This window comes from Dromaius novaehollandiae, chromosome 20, assembly GCF_036370855.1.
Source record: "Dromaius novaehollandiae isolate bDroNov1 chromosome 20, bDroNov1.hap1, whole genome shotgun sequence".
In the NCBI taxonomy this organism is placed as follows: domain Eukaryota; kingdom Metazoa; phylum Chordata; class Aves; order Casuariiformes; family Dromaiidae; genus Dromaius; species Dromaius novaehollandiae.
In genome coordinates this window covers 7,191,714-7,215,202 of record NC_088117.1, presented here as the reverse complement: position 1 = coordinate 7,215,202, position 23,489 = coordinate 7,191,714, and the positions used below count along the sequence as shown (strand labels likewise).

General features: G+C 45.1%; 1 protein-coding gene across 4 annotated transcripts in view; it reads right to left on the bottom strand.

The window, feature by feature from the left end:
- LOC112991371 (collagen alpha-1(XXVII) chain) overlaps positions 1 to 23,489 on the bottom strand; it is a 187,934-nt gene that overhangs the window by 107,455 nt on the left and 56,990 nt on the right. For all 4 annotated transcript variants that reach the window (XM_064523662.1, XM_064523660.1, XM_064523661.1 and 1 more), the window contains 7 exons: positions 20,842 to 20,895; positions 18,752 to 18,805; positions 13,114 to 13,158; positions 12,161 to 12,214; positions 9,741 to 9,785; positions 7,240 to 7,293; positions 5,984 to 6,028 (listed from right to left, as the gene is read on the bottom strand). In XM_064523662.1, the coding sequence (XP_064379732.1) occupies positions 5,984 to 6,028; positions 7,240 to 7,293; positions 9,741 to 9,785; positions 12,161 to 12,214; positions 13,114 to 13,158; positions 18,752 to 18,805; positions 20,842 to 20,895 (351 nt within the window). The remainder of the gene's footprint in view (positions 1 to 5,983; positions 6,029 to 7,239; positions 7,294 to 9,740; positions 9,786 to 12,160; positions 12,215 to 13,113; positions 13,159 to 18,751; positions 18,806 to 20,841; positions 20,896 to 23,489) is intronic.

Sequence of the window (23,489 nt, the reverse complement as noted above, 5' to 3'; positions counted from 1 at the left end):
TCATGCAAATAGAATGATTAAAAGCAATTTTAAAAAAGCAGGCAGCTCCTGAAGAACCAGAGGTGCTGTCCTTTTTGGTGCTCGGCCAGGGTATTGGCACAAGAAAGAGAAAGCTACCTACTGACTCCTGTCCATCCAACTCCTACAGAACTTCGTGCTCCTTCCTGCAGCTTGTCTCATTGATTTACCTGTACAAATAGGTCCTCTGCCTATGCAATCCTCCACTAACTTCAGCTGGCCACACCTGGAAGTACATGCCTAGGCACAGGGCCCACAGCTTGAACCTAAATTGTGATTAACTGTGATGTGGGTTATGAAGGAATGTTTTATGATTTGGAAGGTGAGACAGTCCACCAAGTATTCAAGTGAATCAGACCTGAGCAAGGAAGCAACATGGAAGAGCAAAGATTTACTTTCTGAGGATATATGCTGATAGCATCATTTAGGAACTCAGTTAAAAGAATAATTCCCATTTCTTTCAAATTTTAGAAAATCGCTTGCGGACCAACCGATTGAACTACCACCTAGCTAAATTTGAAATTGCAGAAGTTAATTCATAGATCTTTAGAAATTTTCAATTTAATTAAAATATTTCTCTAAAGTTTTTTAAAAATGTTTCTCAATGTTTAAAGAGAAGTACAGCTTTTTTTTTTTTTTTTTCTTTTGTAGGTAATGTAGTCTCAGGGATGAAAGACACATAGGTGGAACCCTTAGGAGCCCATGTGAAGCATGATCTTCAGAGCTGTAGGTGAGAGCTCTTAGGCTGCAGTCTTAAGCCACAGAGAGTAGGAGTTTCTTACGAGAAAGGTTATATGGGCAGCTTCTTTGCACTCTCAGGGAGCCTACTCAAATTAACTAGAATTTGGCAATTAGTTGTTAAAGTAGTACCTGGAAATGCTGTTACCAATTTCCCAAATCTGGACTTGTGTGGTGCAGGAGACTTTAGCCTGGTTCACTACAAACGCAAGGAAGAACTGTCATGCTAGGACCTCAGCTGCTTCCAGAGCAGGAAGGAAAGGAGAGCTGGTTAAATTCTCAGTCCCTTCAGAGAGGAGCACGATTTATTTTCTCAGTGATTTGTGGTTATGCCAGCCTTTCCAGACACATGACAAAACATGTCCCCCCATTGTTTGCATGGACAACAGCTGAGGCTGTGTAACTTGGAAAAGCCCCTTGCACTTGCGTTCACCGCTAAGTTATCTCAGACATATATCAAAAGGCTGGGGAAAGCTGCAAAATGAAACCTTCCTACCCCAAAAGCTGCCCTGCTTCTAGCTATCTGGCACATCCAACAAGGCAACATCTTTTCATATGATGCAGCAGCCTTTCCTTTTTGGTAGGAACCGCAGGGGAACTGCATGTACTTCTGATGACTTATGAGATGGAGAAAAAGGGATACACTGAGACTGGGTGTTCACAGGAGGCAAGAGTTAAGACATGAACTGTATAAGGCAACATGGAGGGAGATAGCAGACATGAAATACAGCCTGGCAAAAAGGCTCTGCCACCTTACAAACTGAGAGCTGACAACGGAGACCCCAGCTGTGGTCAGCTCATGGAAAATCGATGCCAGATTCAGCAGCTTGCCACAGTGTTGATGCTCACAACAAATCCTGAGGCTGCACTGGAGTAGCTGCCAGATCACTGCTGGCTCCCACAACCTCCATGCTGTGGCTGACAGGCAGGGGGAAAGGAGGCTTCTGCATTCACTTATGCACCGATTCCTAATACTTAAAATCCGCAACCACTTCAAAGCCCCTGTTCCTTGACCGTAGTACTCCGAGTAGTACTCCTTGGCATTTATATACTGTCTTTCAGCCACTGAGCTCAAAGGAGAGCTGAGCATGTTATTCCTGATTTGCACATAGCCAGAAACAGCAAAATGACTTGTCCAAAGATGCATGCCGCTGGGAGAGACCAGTCCCCACGTCCCCGACTCCTGAGAAGTCCCCAGTCAATGCAGCATCTCCCCCACCTTGTCTTGGCAGGCTCCCACCATTCCCATGGGCAGGGGCGTCAGCCTTCCTGGCCGTGCATCTCGAGTGCAAACCGTCCCTCCTTGCCTGCTAGTCATACAATCTATTCCACCTGACAAATTATCTCCTTGGAGTAGCACTTTGGCAACATGCTGGCACTTGCTGAAGGCTGTGTAAAGCATGACAGCAGAGCCTGTGCTGTCAGGAGGTGTTTGCCTCCCTCGTCTGAGGTTAGCAGGCGTACAGAAGCCCCCATCGTGCAGTCCTACAGCTGGCAGGACACAGCTGCTTATCGTTCACACACAAGCTACAGGAGGACAAGGGAGAGGACAGCAGTGATGAGAACAGCTAGACAGGGAAGCTGAAATGACTGTTCGTGGTACTAATGACTTACTTTGCTGCTACCTAAACTTCCCGGCCCTGGGGTTAGTTTGATCCTGTGTTATTTCGTAATGCAGCCTGATGGACTCCTTGGGCCAGGTTTCTCTTTCCTTGGGAGTTTGCACAGTACCTGACCCAGCGAGGCTCTGAGTGCTCTGCTTGAGTTCCAGCCATGGGAACAGCAGCACCAACAGGTTTTCAGGAAAACAGAAGGAAACCTGAGATGTGTTTTGTTAAACCAAGAATAGATCTCAGGCAAACCCAAGAATTACCAAGTATGTCTTGGAACCAAACTTTGCTCCTTCTGAAATGGAAACCTCACTGCAAAGTCATATACCACCACTAATGTTCCAACTACTAATGCCACTAACTGCCTTCTAAACACCTTATTTTCATCAGCCTCGCAATTCCACCTTCCTTCTCTCAGGACCTCTGAGGAATCTCCCTCAAGGTTACCTGCATTTGCTTAGACTACAAGGAAAAAGGAAAGAACTCGCCAACCCAGAAATGAGAATTCTTCCTAGTGCTGGTAGCCTCACATGCATTGCCCAGCACCTGGGCTTCTCCCTTCCTTCCTATCTCTTAAAATAATATTACTGATAAAAAACATTATAAGCTAAAATCAGGCATAAGACAGCACAGCTGATGCATTATTGATACTCTATATAGATGAAAAAAGAGCAAGAAACAAGCACTCATCAATAACAACGGTGAACAACAAAAGAGTTCGAAGCACCAAAACACTTTGGATACATTTCCTAAAAGCTCCTCTTTAAGTCTCTTTTTCAAAAGTCCTCAAGTCCTGTTAGTGAATGTTACAGTGTATTTGAAGTTTAACATAATCTGTAATTCAGACATTTCTGATTGCAGCTAGTCATCTTCCATAGCATAAAGACATCCACATCAAATCATTCAGGCATGGACTGTGTTCCAAAACCGATCTGTCTGTGCAGCTACCTCTCTTGGACAGAAGGTGGACCATCGTGTGCTACTCCCTCTTCCTAATTAACAAAGTACCTTGCATAATTTGTTCTGCAGGCTTGTTTCCTTCCAAGAATACAATCACCTCTGTCCTCAGAAGAAAACATACCCCTTTCAGTTTTGCCATCCTGGATGGGTGACTAGCCACATCTCTTCTTCCTGTGTGTTACCTGGTTCACGCCACAGCGAGTGACAAGACATCTCCTTTCTAAAGACGAATTATGACTGATGTATCTCCTGTGCATCCCCCAGCATGGTTGGGAACACAGCCCTTCCACCCTTCCAGCAATGTGGCTGCATCATACCCTTGTCCTCTTTTCGTCAGCTGCCCAACTGAACAGCATAAAATCTCATCCTTCTCCACCATTGCTTTGGCAACACTGAATTCTTAAGCAACCAGCCGCTTCAGTTCCAGGCCTCCAGCCTACTGCTAAAGCAGGCAGCAGACCTGGAGATATACAGACTCACGTTATTTCAATCTCCCTAGTGTGTTGCACTTTAATCATAATTCTCCCCCCAGGGCGGCCCTCAACTCTCTCCTTGCTCAAGAGTTCGCCAGTGCCCATACGTTAGGAACGCGTTCATCTCCTGCTCTGCTGATAAACTGCAGGGAGATCAGAATGGGAGGTGGAGTCCGTTGCTTCCAGGACAGATTCACCATGTCCCTCACAGCTCTGCAGAACTTAACTTCCCTGGAACGGTTTCAAAATCTGACTCATGTCCAGTTCGTCTATTTTAATCATTTACTCTTACATCATTTTGGGAGGCCCACGGTGTCACATGCAAACTCCCCCAGCCCCCTGCTCCTCCTCCACCAAGCACTTAATCTGTTGCTGTCTCATACCAAACAGAACTAGGTAGAGCAACATATTTATTACCAACTCCTTTCCTACTCTCCAGAGCATTTACCAACTTCGGACAGTAGCTAACGAGGGCTTCCAAGAGCTCTCCGTTGCAATGACAAAACTGAAAGAGAGCAGGAACAGTAGCAGTGCCAGCAAACTGAGTGGAGCAGGGACGCGAGAGACAAGAAAAATCACAGCAGGCTCACTAACACTGCAAACCAGCTGGAAGACAGCACAGGCCAATAGATAAGTGTTGGAATGGGAATCAGGTCAGCTGGTTCCTACTCTATTCTCCCAGTGATTTCCTGAATAACTCTGCATGTCACTTAATCTTTTTGTTAACGCTCGGAAGTACAAATCATCAGCATTGGTCCATTCAAGATTTCTTATTAAACTTGATATCATGAAGTGGGGATAGAGCCAAAACTCTCTGAAAGAGCCCAGTAGAACAAAGGTGCTCATGCTTAGTCGTTTAATCCCTTCTCTAGATCCCTGCCTAAATGCCTACATGGTTGAGTGATTCCCCGCTCATCTCAGGGGAGCATCTTGTTTGTAACAGTGACCGCCAGACAAAAACCTCTTGCCTGGACGATTATAAAAGCTAGCCAAACAACAGCTGGAACGCGTTGAGCCTACAGCACGCTCTATACAGAAACAAGTCAGAGAGCAGAAACCCTGCACCTAACGACGGTTGCTTTGTTTGTTTTACACTGGTCAGTGAGTCACAGTTACTTCGGCTGGCTCTCTGCAACTTTTCATCTTAGAGGTTTCTGGTGTAATTGGCAGCTTAGAAAACCATAAGACTTGGAGTGGATTTTGGCAAAAACCAAACCAAACCAAAAAAAAAAAGGCACCACAGCTAATTTCCCTCCACCAATCCCACCGAGAGCAGGAATAGTCAGCAGGGATGAATGTGGAGCTGTCAGGATGTTTGCGTGGCTTCTGCTGTGAGAACACCAGCAAGTGGTAGGCGTGGAAGTCCTAGAAAAGGCACATTTGCATGCGAGGGCGACAAGAGGAAAGCACTGGATTTTTCCGTGTGGGGGTGAGTGGAAATTTTACAAGGAGCTTGCAAGTGCAATAATGTCAGGGAGATGGAGGGAAGCTCAGGCTAACACGAAAGTCAACGTGCAAAGGCAATGAGGTGCATGAGAGCACGAATGGGCCTGATCTCTCCGTTGACTCCTGGAGCAAATGGCTTGATACATTCTGGCAAGGGAAACATGCAGAAGAGATCGGAAGAAGGCCGATGTGGAAATAGCATCCCTTTCTGTCCTTTCCCCAATTCCTCTACTAATTTTTCATACTTCTCCCTCCTGCTTTTATTTTGCCATTTGCTACTGTCAGCACAAAAGTTCTCTTGCAGCTTCAGCGTTCTCAGTTTCCACCTCACATTCAGCCCTACCTGCAGATGTCTCTTCCTCCTTGACAAGCTCTCAAATCTACCCAGCCTCCTGGCCCCTCAGACTTTAATGTCTTAATCAGATCTGTTACTGCTTTAACCCTGTACCTCCACCAACGACAAGAAAGCTGTCATACAGAAGTGCACTTCCATTATGCAAACCAAGATAGTACAAGCATTGGAGAGAATCACAGCAAGGACAGGTAAACACGATAGGACTGATGAGACCACCAAACAGTAAGTGTAAGAGAATAAGCACGTCTGAGACATAGAAAGGTTTGTTTGATCTCCCCATTTAGCTCCCATCAGAAGATATGAAGGGGCCCAGCTAAAAGCCAGATGTTTTGTTTCCAGTTTCATTTAACAAAGTCTGCATAATAGACGAGGAAAAACTTTACCGGCCTACCCATCTTGCCCCTCTTCCCGGGAACTCCAGGGATTCCCTGCAAGGAAAACACACAGAGAAAAAAAATAATAGGTCTGGTTGAGAAAGCAAACAGCCAACCAACAATAAAAAACAAAACTGGAAGAGAAAAGGGAATGCAAAGCAGGCTAATGACTGCAGCATTGTTCGGGAATCAAAATGTCAGCTACTTGCAGTCAGCTGCGAGAGCAGAGGACAACTAACCTTCACCCACTAACTACAGCCCTCCCTGAGGACACACAGAGACAGCATCCACACCCAGGGCAACAGGCTGAAGTTGTGCTTAGCAGGGGCAGTCATTAAGCTACTGGTCTGGAACCGAATGAAGGCCACCGCCAAAGCACTCGCTGAACTTCTGTTTATGTTTCTTATTTAGTTATACAAGCATTAAATCAGCAACTCTAGAGCGCAGGGTAGTCCCCTCCCAGGCAGGCACGCACACACTCCCACATGCTCCTGGGGCCTCTCTCATTTCTAGAGTTTGCATTTGAGGGAGAAAAAGTGAGAATAAAACAGTCTCCATCTTACAGTGACCTTCCTTAGGAGCTCTTGCTGTGGGAAGAGGGCGTTCTTGATGGGTAAAGGTCAGGTGGGTGGGGAGACATGAGGGAGAAGAGCAGAAAGGCAAGGGAGGTCCTGCAAAGCTCTGAACATAGTGATTTGGAGAAGGCAGGAGGTAAAGGGTGGGGTGAAGGGAGGACACACGGGAACAGCAGCTACAGCCCTTCAGAGAGCCCCATTCTTGGCTGCCCAACTTGATGTAGCTGGAAGGAAAGGCCATCGCCAAAAAGCCCCTGGCACTGCCCCTTCTGAGATCCAGACCCTTTCCAGACATCTCCAGTTGGACACCCAAAACACTGGGGCACTACGGCTGGGATGTCACTCCTGTGGGAGGGGGGAATTTCTACTCACATTTTCCTCCCAGCCTACCCACTAAGATGGGCTGGAAATAAAAAAACTTTAGGGGATTTCAACAGGGGAAAATACAGGAAAGCTCCTCCCTACTCATCAGTATGGTCTGATGACCCTGCCTGAAGTCTAGGTTTTCCTGAGCTGAATATCAACATCATGACACAAGTCTTCATGCAAGGGCAGAAACAGGCTAAAGAGGACATGTCTAAATACTAGCATGCCTGCCTTTTTCCTAAGGAACGAGGAATAGAGCAGGTTACAAGCTCTGAAGAATTGTGTTCAAGCAACACACCAAGATTTTCTTCACAAAATACTCACTCGTTCTCCATCAGCCCCTGGCAGCCCAAACAATCCTGGGAGACCTATATATCCCTAAAGAAAAGAAGAAATAAGTAGTCAAATACACTTCTCCATTAGCAGCTAGTCGGTCTGTCTTTTCTGAACAGCAGAGCATCCTCCAGCGCTGGTCAATGGCAGCCGTGATGAAATAAACCTTGAGGCAAGTGTATATGCCCATGGACTGCATGGTGCTGGCTTCCACGATGTAGTCCAAGGGCACATACCCTCACACCAGGGATCATGTGGACTCCAGGCAGGAAGAGGCCAGCAAGAAGAAACCTTACCTGGCTGGCTCTGACTGTACCTGAGGGAAATGGAGCTTGGTTTGAGGTTAGCAAGAGTGATAACAAAGGCAAACTGCATGGCTATACCTCCTCTCATCTCTCTAAGAACCCTTTTCCTACCTTTGGCACTCATTTCCAACTGTGTGGGGCAAATACGGGCCATTGCACTAAGTCCTCCTGGCTTGCCTTGCATCGCGTGGTGGCTGCACACTGCAGCTCCTTCTCACACGACCATCAGCTCCTGGCCCGCAGGGCTGCCAAGCACCCCGCTGCTGAGAGAGGAGCAGATCAGCAGCAGCTTGGCCTAAAGCCTTTCCCTGCAAACTCTGACAGGTGACTGAGACCTTTGCAACACTTTGTCACCCAAGCACCAAAGGCCTCTTTGGGAAGGGACAGGCTGAGCATGTCATTTCAGCCTCTTAAGATCTGTGCAAAAGATTCAGCTTTTAGGTACCTATAGATCCTCTGACACCCTACCATAAAGGAGCCTCCCTTTGCATCAACTGCATTTAGCATAAAATCCACTTCCACACTCATCTGCCATCCTCGCATTTTCAAATATGCAATGTTTCTCTCAGGCTTTGGGATCCCGCTCAGACAGGGCCACTGCATAAAACGTTACACTTCCTTTCCCTTGCAACAATCAAAGCCTTGTGTTTAATCCTCTTTGCTCAGCAGTTAACACAAAGTTACCTTGTGTGCTGGTCCTTTGCAAGGGACTATTTGTGCCAAACATGCAGACTCCAGAGGAAGTGAACTTCAGCGGGGAGCCCCCTCAGCAGCACATCACTGCTACAGGAGCCAAGTGCTAACCCTGATTTGCTCCCATCTCCCTTTCTCCATCATCATTAAATCTCTTACCATCAGCCTCACCAAATCTTTTCACCAGTCCATCGCTCTCTTCAGGCTGTGCTTCCTCTGGGGATGTTATCTAGCTGGGAAGCACGGCCACACAAAACGGTGCTGTCTGCCTTTGCCTCCCCAGAACAAACCATTTAACTCCTCCACTATTGCTGGTGGAGCAAAAAATAGAGGCAGTGGTGGAGAAGGGTCCAGTCAATGGTTCATTCCTTTCATCCACAAAATGCAGGTATCTTGTCTAAGAGATCAATATCCAACACTGATTGATTGCAGTTGAACTGAAAAGAGGCTTTCTTTAGGTAGCTATAAATATTTCAGCCCTCAGCACTCAGGGATGAAAAGCAGAAGACAATTTTCAAGTCTTGCTTTCTGCTAAGCAGTAATCTTAGTATTGCACATCTACCATATGGTAATTACACTAGATCCGGATTGGGTAAGTGAAATGAGTGCACCAGGAAAACACTTGATTACTTGCAGAAGTGAGGTAAGCAAGCTGTGCTATCACAGATCTTCCCCTCTCCTGCAGCGCATTAAACACACGATCTGTCCTTGTCTGCCTGCCTTCTCTCTTCCCAGCTCAGGAATAGAGCTAGCTACAGGGTCAGCATTTGTTTATTGCTTGCAGTTTTCTAAGTGATGAAAGCCAGCTGGTTGAATTTACTGTGTATAGAGAAAATATCACGTTAGGGAAAGAGGGGATTCTATTGGCTCAGAATGCCATTGCGAATTTATAATTGCAGAAAAAGAACAAAATGTGATTTACAGGAGTCAATTGTTTTAAAAAAAGAATTAAAAAAATCCTTTGCAGTGAGGAGGAACCCATTGCAATTCAATTTGACAAGCAAACCCAGGCAGAACAGGGCTATCAACGTTTGTATTTGCACATGGCTTCAAGATGCTGGCTTGCTATTCTGCATAATGGTATAAATCATTCCCAAACTCGGGACTATACTCGAAAGGGCCCATTTTCAGCATTTCGAAGACCACTGAACTGCATTTATTGAAACTAAAGAGGCCTTTGGGAGATGGGGCTTGCAGAAAGTTCAGACTTTGGTCTTTGCTAGGAATTTGCATGTCATTATTTTCTTTCCTGCAGTGCAAGCTCTGAATGCATTAATTTTGCATCATCAGCACTATCAGTGATCTTTGATTGTGGTACATTCTGACTAACTTTGAAAATTTTAAGTGTTTCAATAAGCAAGCAGTGTGCAGTCAAAATCCCCCAAATTCAACAACTTCAAGGAACTAGTCTCAGGATTGCTAAGTTAAGCATAAGTTGCTCGAGAAGGGCCTCGTAAAAGCAAGTAGAGGAAAGACAAAGCAAAGGCTGCTTACCCGATTCCCTTTCGGACCAGCTTCCCCTATTGGGCCGGGTAAGCCCTGAAACAGAAGGGAGAAAACAAAGACAAATGTGGATGGGCTTTAATTTAACCTAATGAGCAGTGCCAAAACCCCAGCAATGTCCCTGCATGGTTCTGCTTTCAGTACCTAGTCCAAGGCATATCATCAAAGGGGAAAAAAAGACAAAATGATACAAATAACAAATCTGATTGTCGTGGAGCTGTTACTCCACAAAACCAGAGACTGTTACACGGACTGAGCCTTCCCCAGGTCTGAAGTAGGGATTTCAGATCATAAAGACCAGAGGGGCTAATGCAGAAGGGCACGCAGAGGTCTAATTACCCTTCAGGCACAACATACAGCGATCCTCTGCACCCACCAGCTCTCGCTCTAAAGGCAGGATTCAGTTTCCTGCCCAAATGAACACATGCGTAGCAATGACAAATGTATTTCAATACCTGTTTAGACACAGTTGGGCCCTGATGCAGTGAGGAATCCCCTCTAATTTCTGCAGCCTATGAAGCCATGCAGCAGGGCAGGCACTGCAGGTCACTAGCCCTTCACAGCATCGATAGCCATGGAGAGAACTGAAAGTACACTCCATTCTACCTCTGTTCCTACTGCTGCTCCCTTAAAGTACAGCAAAAAAGAACTCTGTAAAATGCATAATGAATTTCCACATTTATTGTCTTTTAGCAAGTTTCCAGGTCAGGTTTTATTTTTGGTTTTGTTTTAATTTCTAAAGGTTGGTGGGGTTTCTTGTTGGGGGCGGGGACTAGGTCTATATTTTCTTTAGCTGGCAGCACTGCACGCTCAGCCTGGGATTTGAAAGTCAAGTTGTGTTCTTTTCTGGCTCGTGCATCATTGCCAGTCAAAGATTTCAGCCATCCGAGTGGAGTTAACAATTCTGCCTATGATGTGCAAACCAAAATAGAGCCAAGCTCTCTCTCCCATAGCACCGTAGAGCCAGCACAGCTGACAGGAGTAACAAGTAGTAAAATCTCAGTAAAGTAAACAGCTCTGATGCTGGAGACGCACAGCATTCAGATATACTAAAAAAGCTGCTTTAAAAAGAGGAAGAAAAAAAAGGCACTTGCCTGTCCCACACCACATTTTAAGAAAGCACTTTTGTTCTTTGTATGTTCAAGTACAAATATTTCATCCTGCTTATCTGATGGGCAGAACAACGCTGCTGTGAATTGCTAAACAGCATTCATTAACCTTGTATGTCCATTATAGCTCAGACAGTTTTATATTAGTCATGTAACGCACATTCATACCTAGAAGATGCTTTGGCAATGTAAACCTCTAAGAGCCTTTCAGAGCATGAATGTAGCATTTAGTCAAGTGGACAAAATTCTCACCTAGTTCTACCACCTGAATCCTCCAGTGCATGTCTGGATATTCCACCTAAGATTTGCAAAGTGGGCTATGCATCTAATTTCAAGGTTAAACACACCATATATTATTGATAGTCTGGGGTTGGGGGAATGCAGACTTGTTCTGCGTGTCTAGTTCACATTTAGTCCAATACCCTACACAGCTGTGCAAAAGCTCACATATGAGCTATGAGAAGTTTGACAGATGCATGGGAATGGCTGATGGGTCTCTGACATCTGTCAAGACTCTTTACTAGGTATGTAAATACAAATATTGTGGGACCCAACACTAAAGCGTTTGCTTTAGAAGACCACGACAAACTTGTTTCACTGAAAACTTTTCGAGTCAGGTCTCCTGCCCTAGGGATGCAGATTTCAGTTCAAATTCTTCCTTTTGCTTTTCTTCTTCCTATTCAGCATCTTGTATCAGTAAGAAAAGAAGTATCCTATCCTAATCCATTTTCCTTCGCATCCTCCTCCATTCCTAAAGTTGCCTTAATGCCTTCTTTTCAGATGGAAAACAAACACCCAGTTTTCTTTCACTATCATTTTTGCAGCTGCAGAAATATTTTTTTAATATATAATTGTGCTCCATGTATAACTTTATACATATGATTATGCTAGTGGAGTTTACTAGTGAGAAATCTTTTCTTTCAGTAATATGCCTTCTTCTGTCCCAGCTTTCTAGCCTGTTCAACATTAGACATAAAAACTTGCCTGAAAGTGAAGGGTTAGCAGCTTGCAGGTATGTTTCTCTACTCTGCTGTATTTTCTCTGTTCTTATAACGAAGAAAAAATTTTAGTCAGATTTTGCTATTGAAATTCAAGTTCTATACATCACAGACAAAATACTTTCTAGCAACCTTAGCGTTTCCCGCAGAGTCAAAAGGGCCATATTACTGATACAACATCTTGGACAGAGAAGAAGGAAAAGCTAGACATATTCCATAGGTCTGCACTGTAGTGGGGCATGTACTTAGCTACCTGCACACCCAAATCCCTAGTCTGTGCACAGCACGATGAGATTTACTGCACCTGCCTGCCAGGATAACCTTTGGCACCTGGACTTCCGTCTGGTCCTCGTTCGCCCTTTAAAGAGAAAAAAAAGCACAGGAAGGTAAGGTTAACGGCACATGTGGGAAGCCTTTAGCTGCTTTGTTCTCTGGGTTGGGGGGAAAGTAGGGAGGCTGGATTAACTTGATGCAAATCTACAGAGAAAAAGAAAAGAATTAAATTAAAGGAAGACAGTGGAATAAATTGATGAAGGGAAAAAACATGCAGAAGCCAACTCAGTAGGATCCATGCATTAAGTAACTGTTGCCATGTCTCCTTCTCCCCCCATCTGCAATGAAACCAGCAGATAGTTTGAAACAAGGAGGCTAAGAGAAGGTGTAAGGCTGCATCTATATCTGGCATATGGAACAGTTTTACTGGTGGGGAAGCCCTGCCAAAATTCTTCAAAACTAAATGGATTCATGTATAATATCCTTTAACATCGTTGCTAACAGGGCCTGCTATTCATTGCCTTTTTTTTTTCTTCTCTGAACTGCAAACAGACTTAACCAAATAAAAGGGGGAGGGAAAAGGGGGAAGGGAGAAAGGGGTTTGGGAAGGGAATTACATGCTTAACATAATGTGGTTAGTAAACTCCAGGTGAAATTAATGTAAAGGGGGAAAAAAAGGGGAGTAGGATAAGCTGGTATTTTTTCCACCACGTAAACTTAACATGGTTGAGCAATAAAAATAAAATATTAAATTTAGAAACTCCAAAGCAGTCTCCTCCCACCAACCTGCTGATGCTTGGTCAACGTATGGGCACAGCCTCCCGTAGGAAGGGAGTTAACTGCATACTTTGTGTGTGTACCAAACTGCCCCTAGAAGGAGCTAACTGTCCACACCGAGCAGGCTGTACAGGATCCAAACGAGCACTGGAGCCATGAAATCCATCCCTCTTTGAAGGTTCAATGTTAGAAACTGGGAATACTCACCTGCTCTCCAGGGTGACCTGGTGGTCCAGGGTAGCCTTTATATCCCTGTTGAAAGAGGCAAGAAAAGATGAAAAATAAGGGAGAACATAAGAAAATAATCCGCTTTTGGTTTGAATATCTCTTTTCGGGCAGGACTAAAGCTGTGAGGAGAAGCAGGTCTTCAGATACGGGATAGCACCACACAATCACAGGAACTTTCCACATCCCACTTTTTGTTTGCACCACCCCGGGGCCGAGTCCTGCTGATGTACCCAGGCCTGCTGCAACGCGGTGGGACAGCAGCCTGCACCAGATGCAGTTTGGTCCTGATGGTTACTTGGGATGGACTTGCTCCTAGAACAGCCTTAGAAAACTGTATCTACATGAAGATCTGATATTTGTAATCTACACATTTAGACTTTCCTTAATCCCTAGAAAACAGCAGATTGTAGGCTAAAATGGTGGCTTTAGGCAAGTGAGGGGGACTTTCGCCACTGGCTTCAGAAAAGCCTGGATTTCAACCATAGATCTCGAGTCCATGGTGAAAGAACTGATCACTTCTGGGTAGTCTTCTGACTAATGGGATTCGTATAATTTCATCCAGCAATTCCTACACCAAGCCCTGCATGACATGGGTCAGTTATATTTTAGAGAGAGTGCTAACTTTGACTTTAAAACTTGAAATGCCATAGGAAACACCACAGTAACCACCTACTGTCACAGGAAGCTTTTGCTTTGTTTCTAGCTTGAATTTGTCTAGCTTCCAGTTTTTCTAATCTAATTATGACAAGGTAGGACAAGATCCAGAGTCCTTTATTACAAAGCTACCTAAAATGGGGAGCAAGCTGTCTCTTAACCCGCTCTCTGCTCAATTAATTAGAATGAGTTTCTTAATCCCTCTAGCTGGCAAGCGTTGCAGGCTTCAAACCATTCTTGCAGGTCTTTCGTAAACCTGCTTCAATTTTTCAGTATCTTTTTTGAGACGCAGACCCCAGGACAGGACAAAACTAGCCTGTTCCACTGCAGACTGGTCAGTGCGTAGTTTAAGAGAGCACACTCTCTCCAGGATTTACCTAGAGCTCTCTTTGAGCACCGAGTAAAGCCTGCGAGTGGCAGGCACTTCAAATTTTTTTCTCTCTCCCTTTATTACATTGCTTCAGCTATTTAAAATAAACTTGTTTCCATCAAGCGGAGTCAGAGCAGATTAGAAGATTAAATTCAGTTACAGAGACGACTGTTTAGCTGGGCTATTAGCAAGATTGAAAGAGCAGAAAAATGTAACTTGAAACAAATGGAGAGAAAGGATAAACAAGCAACAATCCTTGCACAAATACTACAGAAATAACAAAATGGTTTCAGGATGGGTTACAATTGCTAATTGTAACTCAGTCTCTACTACTTGCCCTGTCTTAACATGGGGCTCTCAACACATACCGCCTGTCAGGGAAACACACTGGGGAGCATCCCCCTGCGCTGGAAGCTATAACCAAACTCTCCTCCAGCCAAGGACCTGGCCTTTCACTTCACTCACCAGATGAACCCAGTACTGTGTCTGCTCCCAAGTCCACACCTCTGCTTAACTGCTTTTTTATTCTTCCCATGGGCTATTCTAGACCTGCAGCCTAAGCCTTCGCTGGCGGAGGTACGCAGTGCTCTCAGCCATCCTGGCTACTACCCGCTCCCCTTCGCATTCCTCCTTGCTCGTTATTTCAGACATTTTGGCCTGGAAAAACATCGATTCCCTCTTCACCCAATTTCTGCTGCTCAAGCTTGCTCATGTATCACAGCCCTGTCTTCTGATAGAGCTGCACTCCCCAAAGAAGGTGGCGGCTAACCCAAAAGATGATTTTGCTACCAGCCGACCCTTATTTGAACCTCCTCAAAGGTCTTTTCTCCTAATGCTGTTGCTGCATTTCTTCTAGTGGCTCCTAAATAGGAAGCACATCTACAGTTCTTGGGGCAGGACCAGAGGACAGGACTCCCTGCCCTCCCCCAGGAATCCTCCCCTTGAGTTTCCCTCATGCTTATCCCCTCTCTGGCTCCTGACCAGAGGCTCCACTTCAGCAGAAAGCAGAGGGGATGCTCCCCCTGGCTGGGTGCCTGGCCTGATGGTGAAGGTGCTCTGGAAACACGCAAACCCTCCTGAGTGTGGAAGGCCAACGTCTGCATCACCCGTCCCTGGAGCTCAGACTGGCAGGGCGTTGTGCAGACAGAGAGCATCTGTTCTGGCCACCATCTTGCCCCTGCCGGGGAGAGGTGCCAACAGAAACAGCCTTGAGCTTTAAGCATCCAGACGTACCTGGAATTTAGCATGGAGCCCATGGGGCACAGCCTGGAGCAGGAACCGCCTCTGTTCCCAGGCAGCTGGGGCACCTAGCTGTATCCCAGCCGTATGCCCAGAGGTGTCCTGCTCCCTCCACTGATGTGAGAGAGGTACCTAGCTCGGCTGCTCTCAATCATTCTGCTCAGATCGGGGTCCCAGGAGACAGGAGTTTCAAGCCTGTGCTGTCTACCTAAAGCAGATGGCTAGACTGTAGCCCCTTGAGACCTGAAAAACACGCCAGAGCTAATGTCCGCACCAAGCATTGCCTTGCTATCTCTATAATGGTGAGAGAATACCTCTTAAGCTAAATACATAGACGCTCTACTACTTTTGCATCCTATTAAACACCCTCCTCACTATTTATAGCAAGCTCTGAGGAGCTTGGAACGTGTGTTTCTTCAAATTATCCTGTAGTTATGTCTGTCTCAGGTTAATGATAGTGAGAAGAAAACAAAAAAGCTTGTGTATGATAAAGTTGGCTGGAATGTGAAAGTGTTTACCTGCTGCAATCCTCTTCAAATAGCACTAAAATGACAGGGCAGAGGGTACGAAAACAACTGCATTTGCTCTTTTATCCAAACACTTCCTGATGATTACAGGGTGTTCAACACAAAGGGCTGTGATTTAGAAAGGAAATTGCACTCCAGTGAAGGATTTGCTCATCTGTGATGATATTTATAATTCACGCTATTCAAGCTAAAAAGGACCATCCTGTACTTTGATAGGAAAAGAGCAAAGAAGCCAATGAGCGTGTTCTTGCGTGGCAGGATGCGTTCTGAAACCCTGACCTATTCCCAGCTCCGCCTTTACGCCCTGTGTGGGTTCAGTCAAGCTTTTTACTCTCACTTCTGCCATCCTCTCTGGTCTTGCACTTTGCCACAGCCATTCTCTCAGGAGCATGTGAGACTGGGAGCAACAGCGCAGCACTGCTGAGATCTCTCTGGAGCGCAGCTACGGACTGCAGCCCACAGCCAAAAGCCGAAGCCCACAGATACCTCCTAGGCACGAGAAGGGGAGGGCAGAGCAGACAACCAAGTCCTGCCACCATTCCTGAGGACTGCTGTTCAGCTAAAGCAACATTTACTCCACGTGGAGTGGATGAGCATTACATCTTTCTTGGACTCGGCCTCCATGGCACTACTATCCACCGCTTAAATAGCTGTTGCATATACCCATAGTTGGGCACACACAAAATGACTTCACGGGTGCTCTGAGGTCAGACTCTCCAAAAACTTAAAAGAGCAAAGGTCTGGGCATTCATAACACAGGCGGACACCGTGCTGTGAACCATACTATCCAAAGCCGTATGCCACTTGGTTATGGCTCCAGCTCATGCTGCTGAGCCAGTTGCTTCCTTCAGGGGGAAAAGTGTTTCATTTTCCCTGAGGAAAACTTCTGCCTATCTGAAAGTTTCCACATGGACTTTTCTGACAAAAGCCCGTGGAGCTCTTTTCACACTTCCTCCACGGAATGAGTGGGAAATTTTGTTCTTACGTCCATTTCCAAGGCTTTGCTGTTCTCTTGTAGCCAAGAGGTTGCTGCCCATCATCAGCCAAACACCAGCATATTTGCAACGGGAGGATGCCAGAAGGGAATCCAGATAAAAAAAGATTTTTCCAAACATTTCTCCAACAGCTGTAAATTTTTTTTCTGATGCAGGACATTAATAAAAGCCAGGCTGCACCAAAACACTGCCAGGCTAGTGCTACTGTGAGGTGTTTTTTTTTTTTTTTTTTTTTTTTTTTTTAAAGTTACACCAAAGGAGAAAGGAAAAAATTCAGCATCCAACTTGCTCATTACTTGAAGAAACAGAAGCCTTTGCCCTGTCCTAGGGGAACTAAGATCAGGTGTGAAGGCCACGTGCTGGACTCAGCAATGTTTGTTCAATCTCCTACTCCTTCTTTATTTTTTCCAGCATGAGGCCTTGCTCTCCTGACATTGCATTTTGCTGATCAAAACTGCAAGGTTTTGTTTTATAAGCTGTTACACTAAGAAAATGATATTCTTTAGACCATCCTTGTTACAACTTGTTTGTGACAGCAAAAGACCGTTAACTCATCACTGTATTGCTCCTAGCTCCACACAGCACCTCAAGCATGACCAACCTTGGGCACAGAAAGTGAACACAGCCCTTCCTCCCGGCAGTTTGATTCCAACACAAAGCATACAACACACGATCATGGAGAAGGAGGGGTTCTTTTAACCCCCACAGCTTCCTTCTCTCCCCAGAGCCATAAACCATATCTGAGTAGGTGCCTGTGCGCAGGCAATTGGCCTGAGGAACAGTACATCTTCAACGGCCCATTGACTGATGAAGTGATTAAAACAAGGCGGCAATTTTAACTGCTCAGCTTTGCCATGTCAATATTTGCTCACAGGGTAGGGGATTAACGTCCACTGAGCCCATTTCGCATCAACCATCAAACAGCTCCCAACTGCATGCAACAGGTCCAGCTTCCAGAAAAAACAAACCAGGCTACCAACGCAGACTGGAACTGGAAGATCAGCGGAAGTGTCCTCGATATACAGAGGACAAGAGCTGAGGCTGCAGATAGTTAAGATATTGCTGTGCATACTTCCATTCAACACACACTGCTGCAACACAAAGGTAGCGATGGATCTTGTGCTCTGCCCCTAATTATCCTTCCATTTGCGCATGCATGCGTACGCACACGCACGCATACAGAGCTGCAACACAAAGGCAGTGATGCATCTTGTGCTCTGTCCCTACTTCTCCTCTCTGAGGCACAGGTATGTTTCTGGTGACATCAGTGTTGCTGAAATAGCAATATGGAAGAAAATAATGCAAAACCTGATTGATACTGTCAGGCTCTAGTCAAAAAAAGGGGAAAGGAATGTAGACAGTTTCTCTGAAATGTGTTTATCAGGAGAGAGAGTCGGGCTTTCCTTGGAGTGTCTAAATGCATCCTGAATCCAACCTTTGAGTGCTGATGCAGGCTGTAGGTCCATTCACCTACCACATCAGCTGAACCAGATCTAAACTCAGCTTCCCGATGAAGAATCAATGTCAGGGTGCAAAGGGATGATGCAGTACAAGGGGATGTGGACTTGAGAAAGGAGGATCAGAAATCTGGATCCAGAATTTCATTCAACGTTCTTATATTGTCTTGCTAGTACAGCCTTTAAGGATGTTGTTTCAGCCCTGTGCTGCAGTTTACAAGCTTCTGGAACAGGGATAAGATATCTTTGCTGGGTATCAGGGCTTTATTAAATCTTTTAGGAAGTACTCAGAATTCTTGCAACTGCAAGAGTTAGAGGAGCACATTTTAAAAAAGAGAAACCAACCTAATTTGGTAGAAAAGGACATGTTCTTACCTTTCGACCAGGTGGTCCAGGGAACCCAGTCAAACCAGGTAAGCCTATATCTCCCTGCAGGAAGCAAGCAAGTCATATTAATTTTCAGCAGTATTATCTCTACGCCTAGCATACTGTTATTCAAATTATTTTTGCCTATGTTAGTACCCAACTACTGATACTTCTGATTCTAATCACAGTTCTTCAATAACTGACTGGAAAAGAAGCATAGATTTAAACATCATCTCTATTAACTGGCTCATATAAATAATAAGCCCAGTTAATTAATGGCAGCTGCTGCTGGAGTCCAGCTTTTCGTCAGCAGAATGAATGCCCTCTTTTCAATGATCTCATTCAGTCACATGCCTCATTTGCCTTTCGATGGGCATTTAAATGGCCAAGGCAGGAAAATCCTGGCTTTTAAATGCAACAAGAACAACAGGTACCTCCTGCCAAATCCTGTGATTGTGCTCATTCTGCTACTGCATTGGCTCAGTCCACAGCTCCAGCTCAGATGGCCCTGACTATATAATTATTTAACCTGCCTACACAGTATATGGACTGAACCTTTGCAGGCTGCTTGTGGGAGGTATTTTTCAGTGTACTTCTGGAAGGGGATCGCATCCCATTCCAAGTGGCATACCCAAATCATCATATGGTGAATGGGGAAGCACTTTGGTGTGAGACCTCTCCAACATCCAGTTCTTTCGGACAAATCAATTTTGACCTCCTCCTCTGATCAGAATCAAAAAACCCTTAGGGTTTTTAAACACAAGCTGCTGCGCCTGCTTACTGAAAATGTATTCGGAGTAACTAGTTTGAGAATTAGGCATCTCTCCAAACTCCTGCTGGAAACTCCTTGTTTCTATTACTGCTAAAAGGAACAAAGCCTTGTTAACTTGAGCTAAAAGTGACCTGGATCTCTCCCTTTCTTACACTGAGCATGCCTGCAAGAAAATGGTTCCAGATTGTGCAAGTGGATGGTTTCCATGTGATGCCATTCCAGTGCAGTACCAGAAATTTCAAACGGCATCTTGTGCTGTTAAGTTAAAAGTATCATTTCAAACTTAGCCATCTCAATGTTTTCTAGCGTCATCATCCATCCGGCATTTGTGCCTTGCTGTACTTCATTGACGCATCTGGTTTCAAACTAAGGGACTAGTTTCTTCATGGCTGATGCTTTCTATTAGTTATGCATTTATAGCAAGGCTCATGATGAAAGGAAGAGAACCAGGCTTCTTGCCCTGGACATGAGTTATGAAGTTTTGTGCAGGCACAACTGAAATAACTAATTGAGGTAGAGGTTGTGAAGCTCTGATCGCTCTTCTATGCATTTCTAGGTTTATGTGAGGCCTTGTTGCCTCAGTAAAAATCATTCAGCTGTGAAACAGCAAAAAATGTGGGTTGTAATTTATTGAAAAGAATTAGCAGGAGAACTCTAATCTTTAACAATTGCTAAATCTAAAAACAAGGCCACGCTTTCCAATGTATGTGGTTTGTGTCGATTTGAGTAGACCTTGGTGGAAAGGTCTCTTGTTAACACACAACGAGGTTGATGTGTCTGCAGTGCAACGGTCTGAGGAGCCTTCCTCCTCCAGCCAGACGGCAAGGCTGCCATGAGAGCGGCAGTCTGCTGAGGACTGCGTACGCGACGTGAGGCACATCACTGTATCCCAGCTCCTCAGTGGGAACACCATTTCCTTTGCTTTCAAGGTTTTTTTGCTTAGACTGGGATTACCTCTTTCTACACACACATCCCCAGACCTGGCAGGGTGCGACTATATCTCCTACAGATGTGTATCTGCTAGCTTAAATACCTACCTTAAGTAGCTGTATACTTGTGTTAGCAAGGACTTAAGCATGGACTGCAGATCACACATAAGATGGATAAACACTTTGATGAAAAGAATCTGTGGCAGCAGACATTTCAGTGCACTGTGGTCAATACCTTAGCTAACTCTCTTTAGTCCCGAGTCCAGTGTCTAAGTCTTTATTTTTAGCCTGATGTCTACATGAGTACCTGTCATGCTTGTGGTGGAGCATGGACTCCTTTCATGTGTGTGCTCGGGGCTTAGTACAATGGGCTCCTGATGCCTGTGAGAACTTCTTACCTTAGGTCCGTTGCGAGCTTTTCCAGGCGACAGCCCAGGATCACCCTTCTGACCCTGGGAATGAAAAATTTATATTAATGGCATAATCCCAGGACTCAAGTCACAGATGTGGTCTTGCTTCGGCCAAGCCCCCAAATTAGAAAAACATTTTGTTTCATCTCTGTCTTGCCCCCATATCTCAAATGTATTAAAGTTCCTGGACATGGCTCTGTTTTGCTGGGGCTGGTTTCAGTGCCTATTTGCTGCTGATTAAGTTTTTAAAATTACATTTGACAGTATTGAATTGACTAAAGAAAGGATATCTGGAAGAAGGCAATGCCGTGACTTTTGATAATTATTAGACTAGACAGCTCTGATTTCTTTCTTGTCTACAAACTGCCATCACAAAAATAACTACCAAGCCTATTGCTGTGGCTAAACCGTCCTGTTTAACAACTTGCTAGATGCTGTTGCTTTCTTTAATTGTGGGGAACAAATGAAACCAGAGAGAAAGCTACACTAATTAGATGCTAGCAACAGCCAGAGCAATTGTGAGGCTTTCAAGCTGGCAGAAGAAAGAGACACACTTTATCTTAAGTGGCTGTATTCTTTATTTTCCCTGTTAACAACTATGGCAAGAGAAATCACAATTTCAGACTGCGATCTTTCGACAAACACAGGCTGGAATTTCAGCAGCATTTGAACACCTAATTCCAGTAGATTCCTTTGGACGTCCCAGTTTAAAATCTTAAAAGGTGGTGTGCACACCAAACGGGGTTTGATATAGAAATAGGAAAAAGGAGAAGAGAGATGAAACATGCCAGATTCTTTGGGCAAGGGAAAGATAAGGCTTACACAAAGAACTTTAGGTCTGTATTACATTTTTTCTGGTTAGGATAGCTAGCGCACAGACATGCCAACATTAGGCACTGGCCTTTTAACACCCCCGGGATCATAAACAAGTCGCAACCTCTGTGTGCCAGGTCAGCAACCTGGGATTCAAAACTAACCACCCAAGCACAGGATGGTTCTGAGGGTTAATTAATGGTTGTCAAGTGCTTTGAAGTGCTTGGAGGGAAGGTGAGACCCTAACAAAGGAGTAATAGTATACATTAACTGGCGTTTCTCCTTAGCAGCACAAAGGTCTAGTTATAACTAGCTGAGCAGCTTTTCCTTGCAGCCTTGCGGCAACTGCACAGTTACATTTGACATGCACTTCCCACCTTGCACCGAATGCAAATCTCCCCTTCCCCTTCTCCACCATCCACCACAAGCTGCAAGGTTCGGGGAGCGAGACTACTTGGCTATGGACTGTAGGGAGCACTGCTGATTCAAGGCAGATGTGTCTGTACAAACTCTGAATGAAGACTGCCTGGTTTCCAAACAGTAAATGAAGTCATGCAGATAATCTTGCTTTGCATGCAGCTGTTATCAGGGCAATTCTCCCACTCTTTGCACTTCAGAGCAGTCTGTGGGTGCTCGGATTGCTTGGAACAGATTAGAGCAGTCTCAGGATTGCAGGGTATTCATTTCTATACTGCAAAATCAATTTACTGCTGCAGGTAGACACCCACCACCCTCCATAAATCTTGCCATCTGCACAGCACAATGACATTGAGCTATGTAAATGAACAAAAGTCTCACATTTTTCACTGGGAAGTCCCAAAACACATTAGCAAAGACCGTGCCTCACATCACGGTAGCAATCATGATACCGGTGGGGACCTCAGCCACAGCAGAATCACACTTCCCCAAGATTAATCACCAATACAGCATCAGGGCCAGAGAGAAAAGACATCTGGATGCTGAGGGCTGAGATTGCAGGTTAACTGCCCAACTCTTCCCTTGCAGCAACCACAACATGAGAATTACCCTAAGCCCTGTACATTGCTAAGCCTCAGCACCTTGCCCACAAGTCCCTCACTTCCTGCCCCCCAACTAACCAACCACATTGCTTCCTCTTGTAAAGGAAGCAACAGTTTTCTTCCATTTTTTCCCCTACCTGAAAGAAGTCCAAAGATGCGCAATTTAAACACATCAGCTTTGCAATCCTGCTAAGTGTTTTAAACATCAGTGCTCTTGGAGCCAAACCACTCACCCAAAGGAAAAGTCAACTCTCCCTAGCACTATAATAAGTGAGATTTATCCAGAGCAGCTATGTAAGCAAAACATACTAAAGACTGAGGCGAAAAGCCTCAAGATGAGAGAATGCAAACTCAATTCTTGTAACAGCTTTGGAAAACTCACCCTGCCTGACAGCTAACTCTCCTCCTAGTCCCAAACACTATCAGGGCATCCTCAGAGCTACACCTAGTCATCAGCAAGAATGTCCGTCCTACCCCTCCATCAGCTGACAGGTCAGTCAGCTAGCAGGGTTGCTACTCCAAGGTGTGTTTACATCAGACTAAGAGCTTGTCTAATATAATCATAATTTCACAAACTAGATGCAATAGTAATTTTGCAACTGCCAAGGACAGCAAACAAAATGCAAAAAGTGGCAAGCAGGCCCCTTTAAGCAGTTGCACATTATAAATTGCTGAGAAAAGCACGATGGGCTAAATTCTCGGATGGTGCGAGTGGGTGGAACGCCACTGAAGTCAGTGGAACTGCGCCCAAACAGATCAGCAGGAATTTGGCTCAAGAGCTATACACAACTCTGTGCAAAAGAC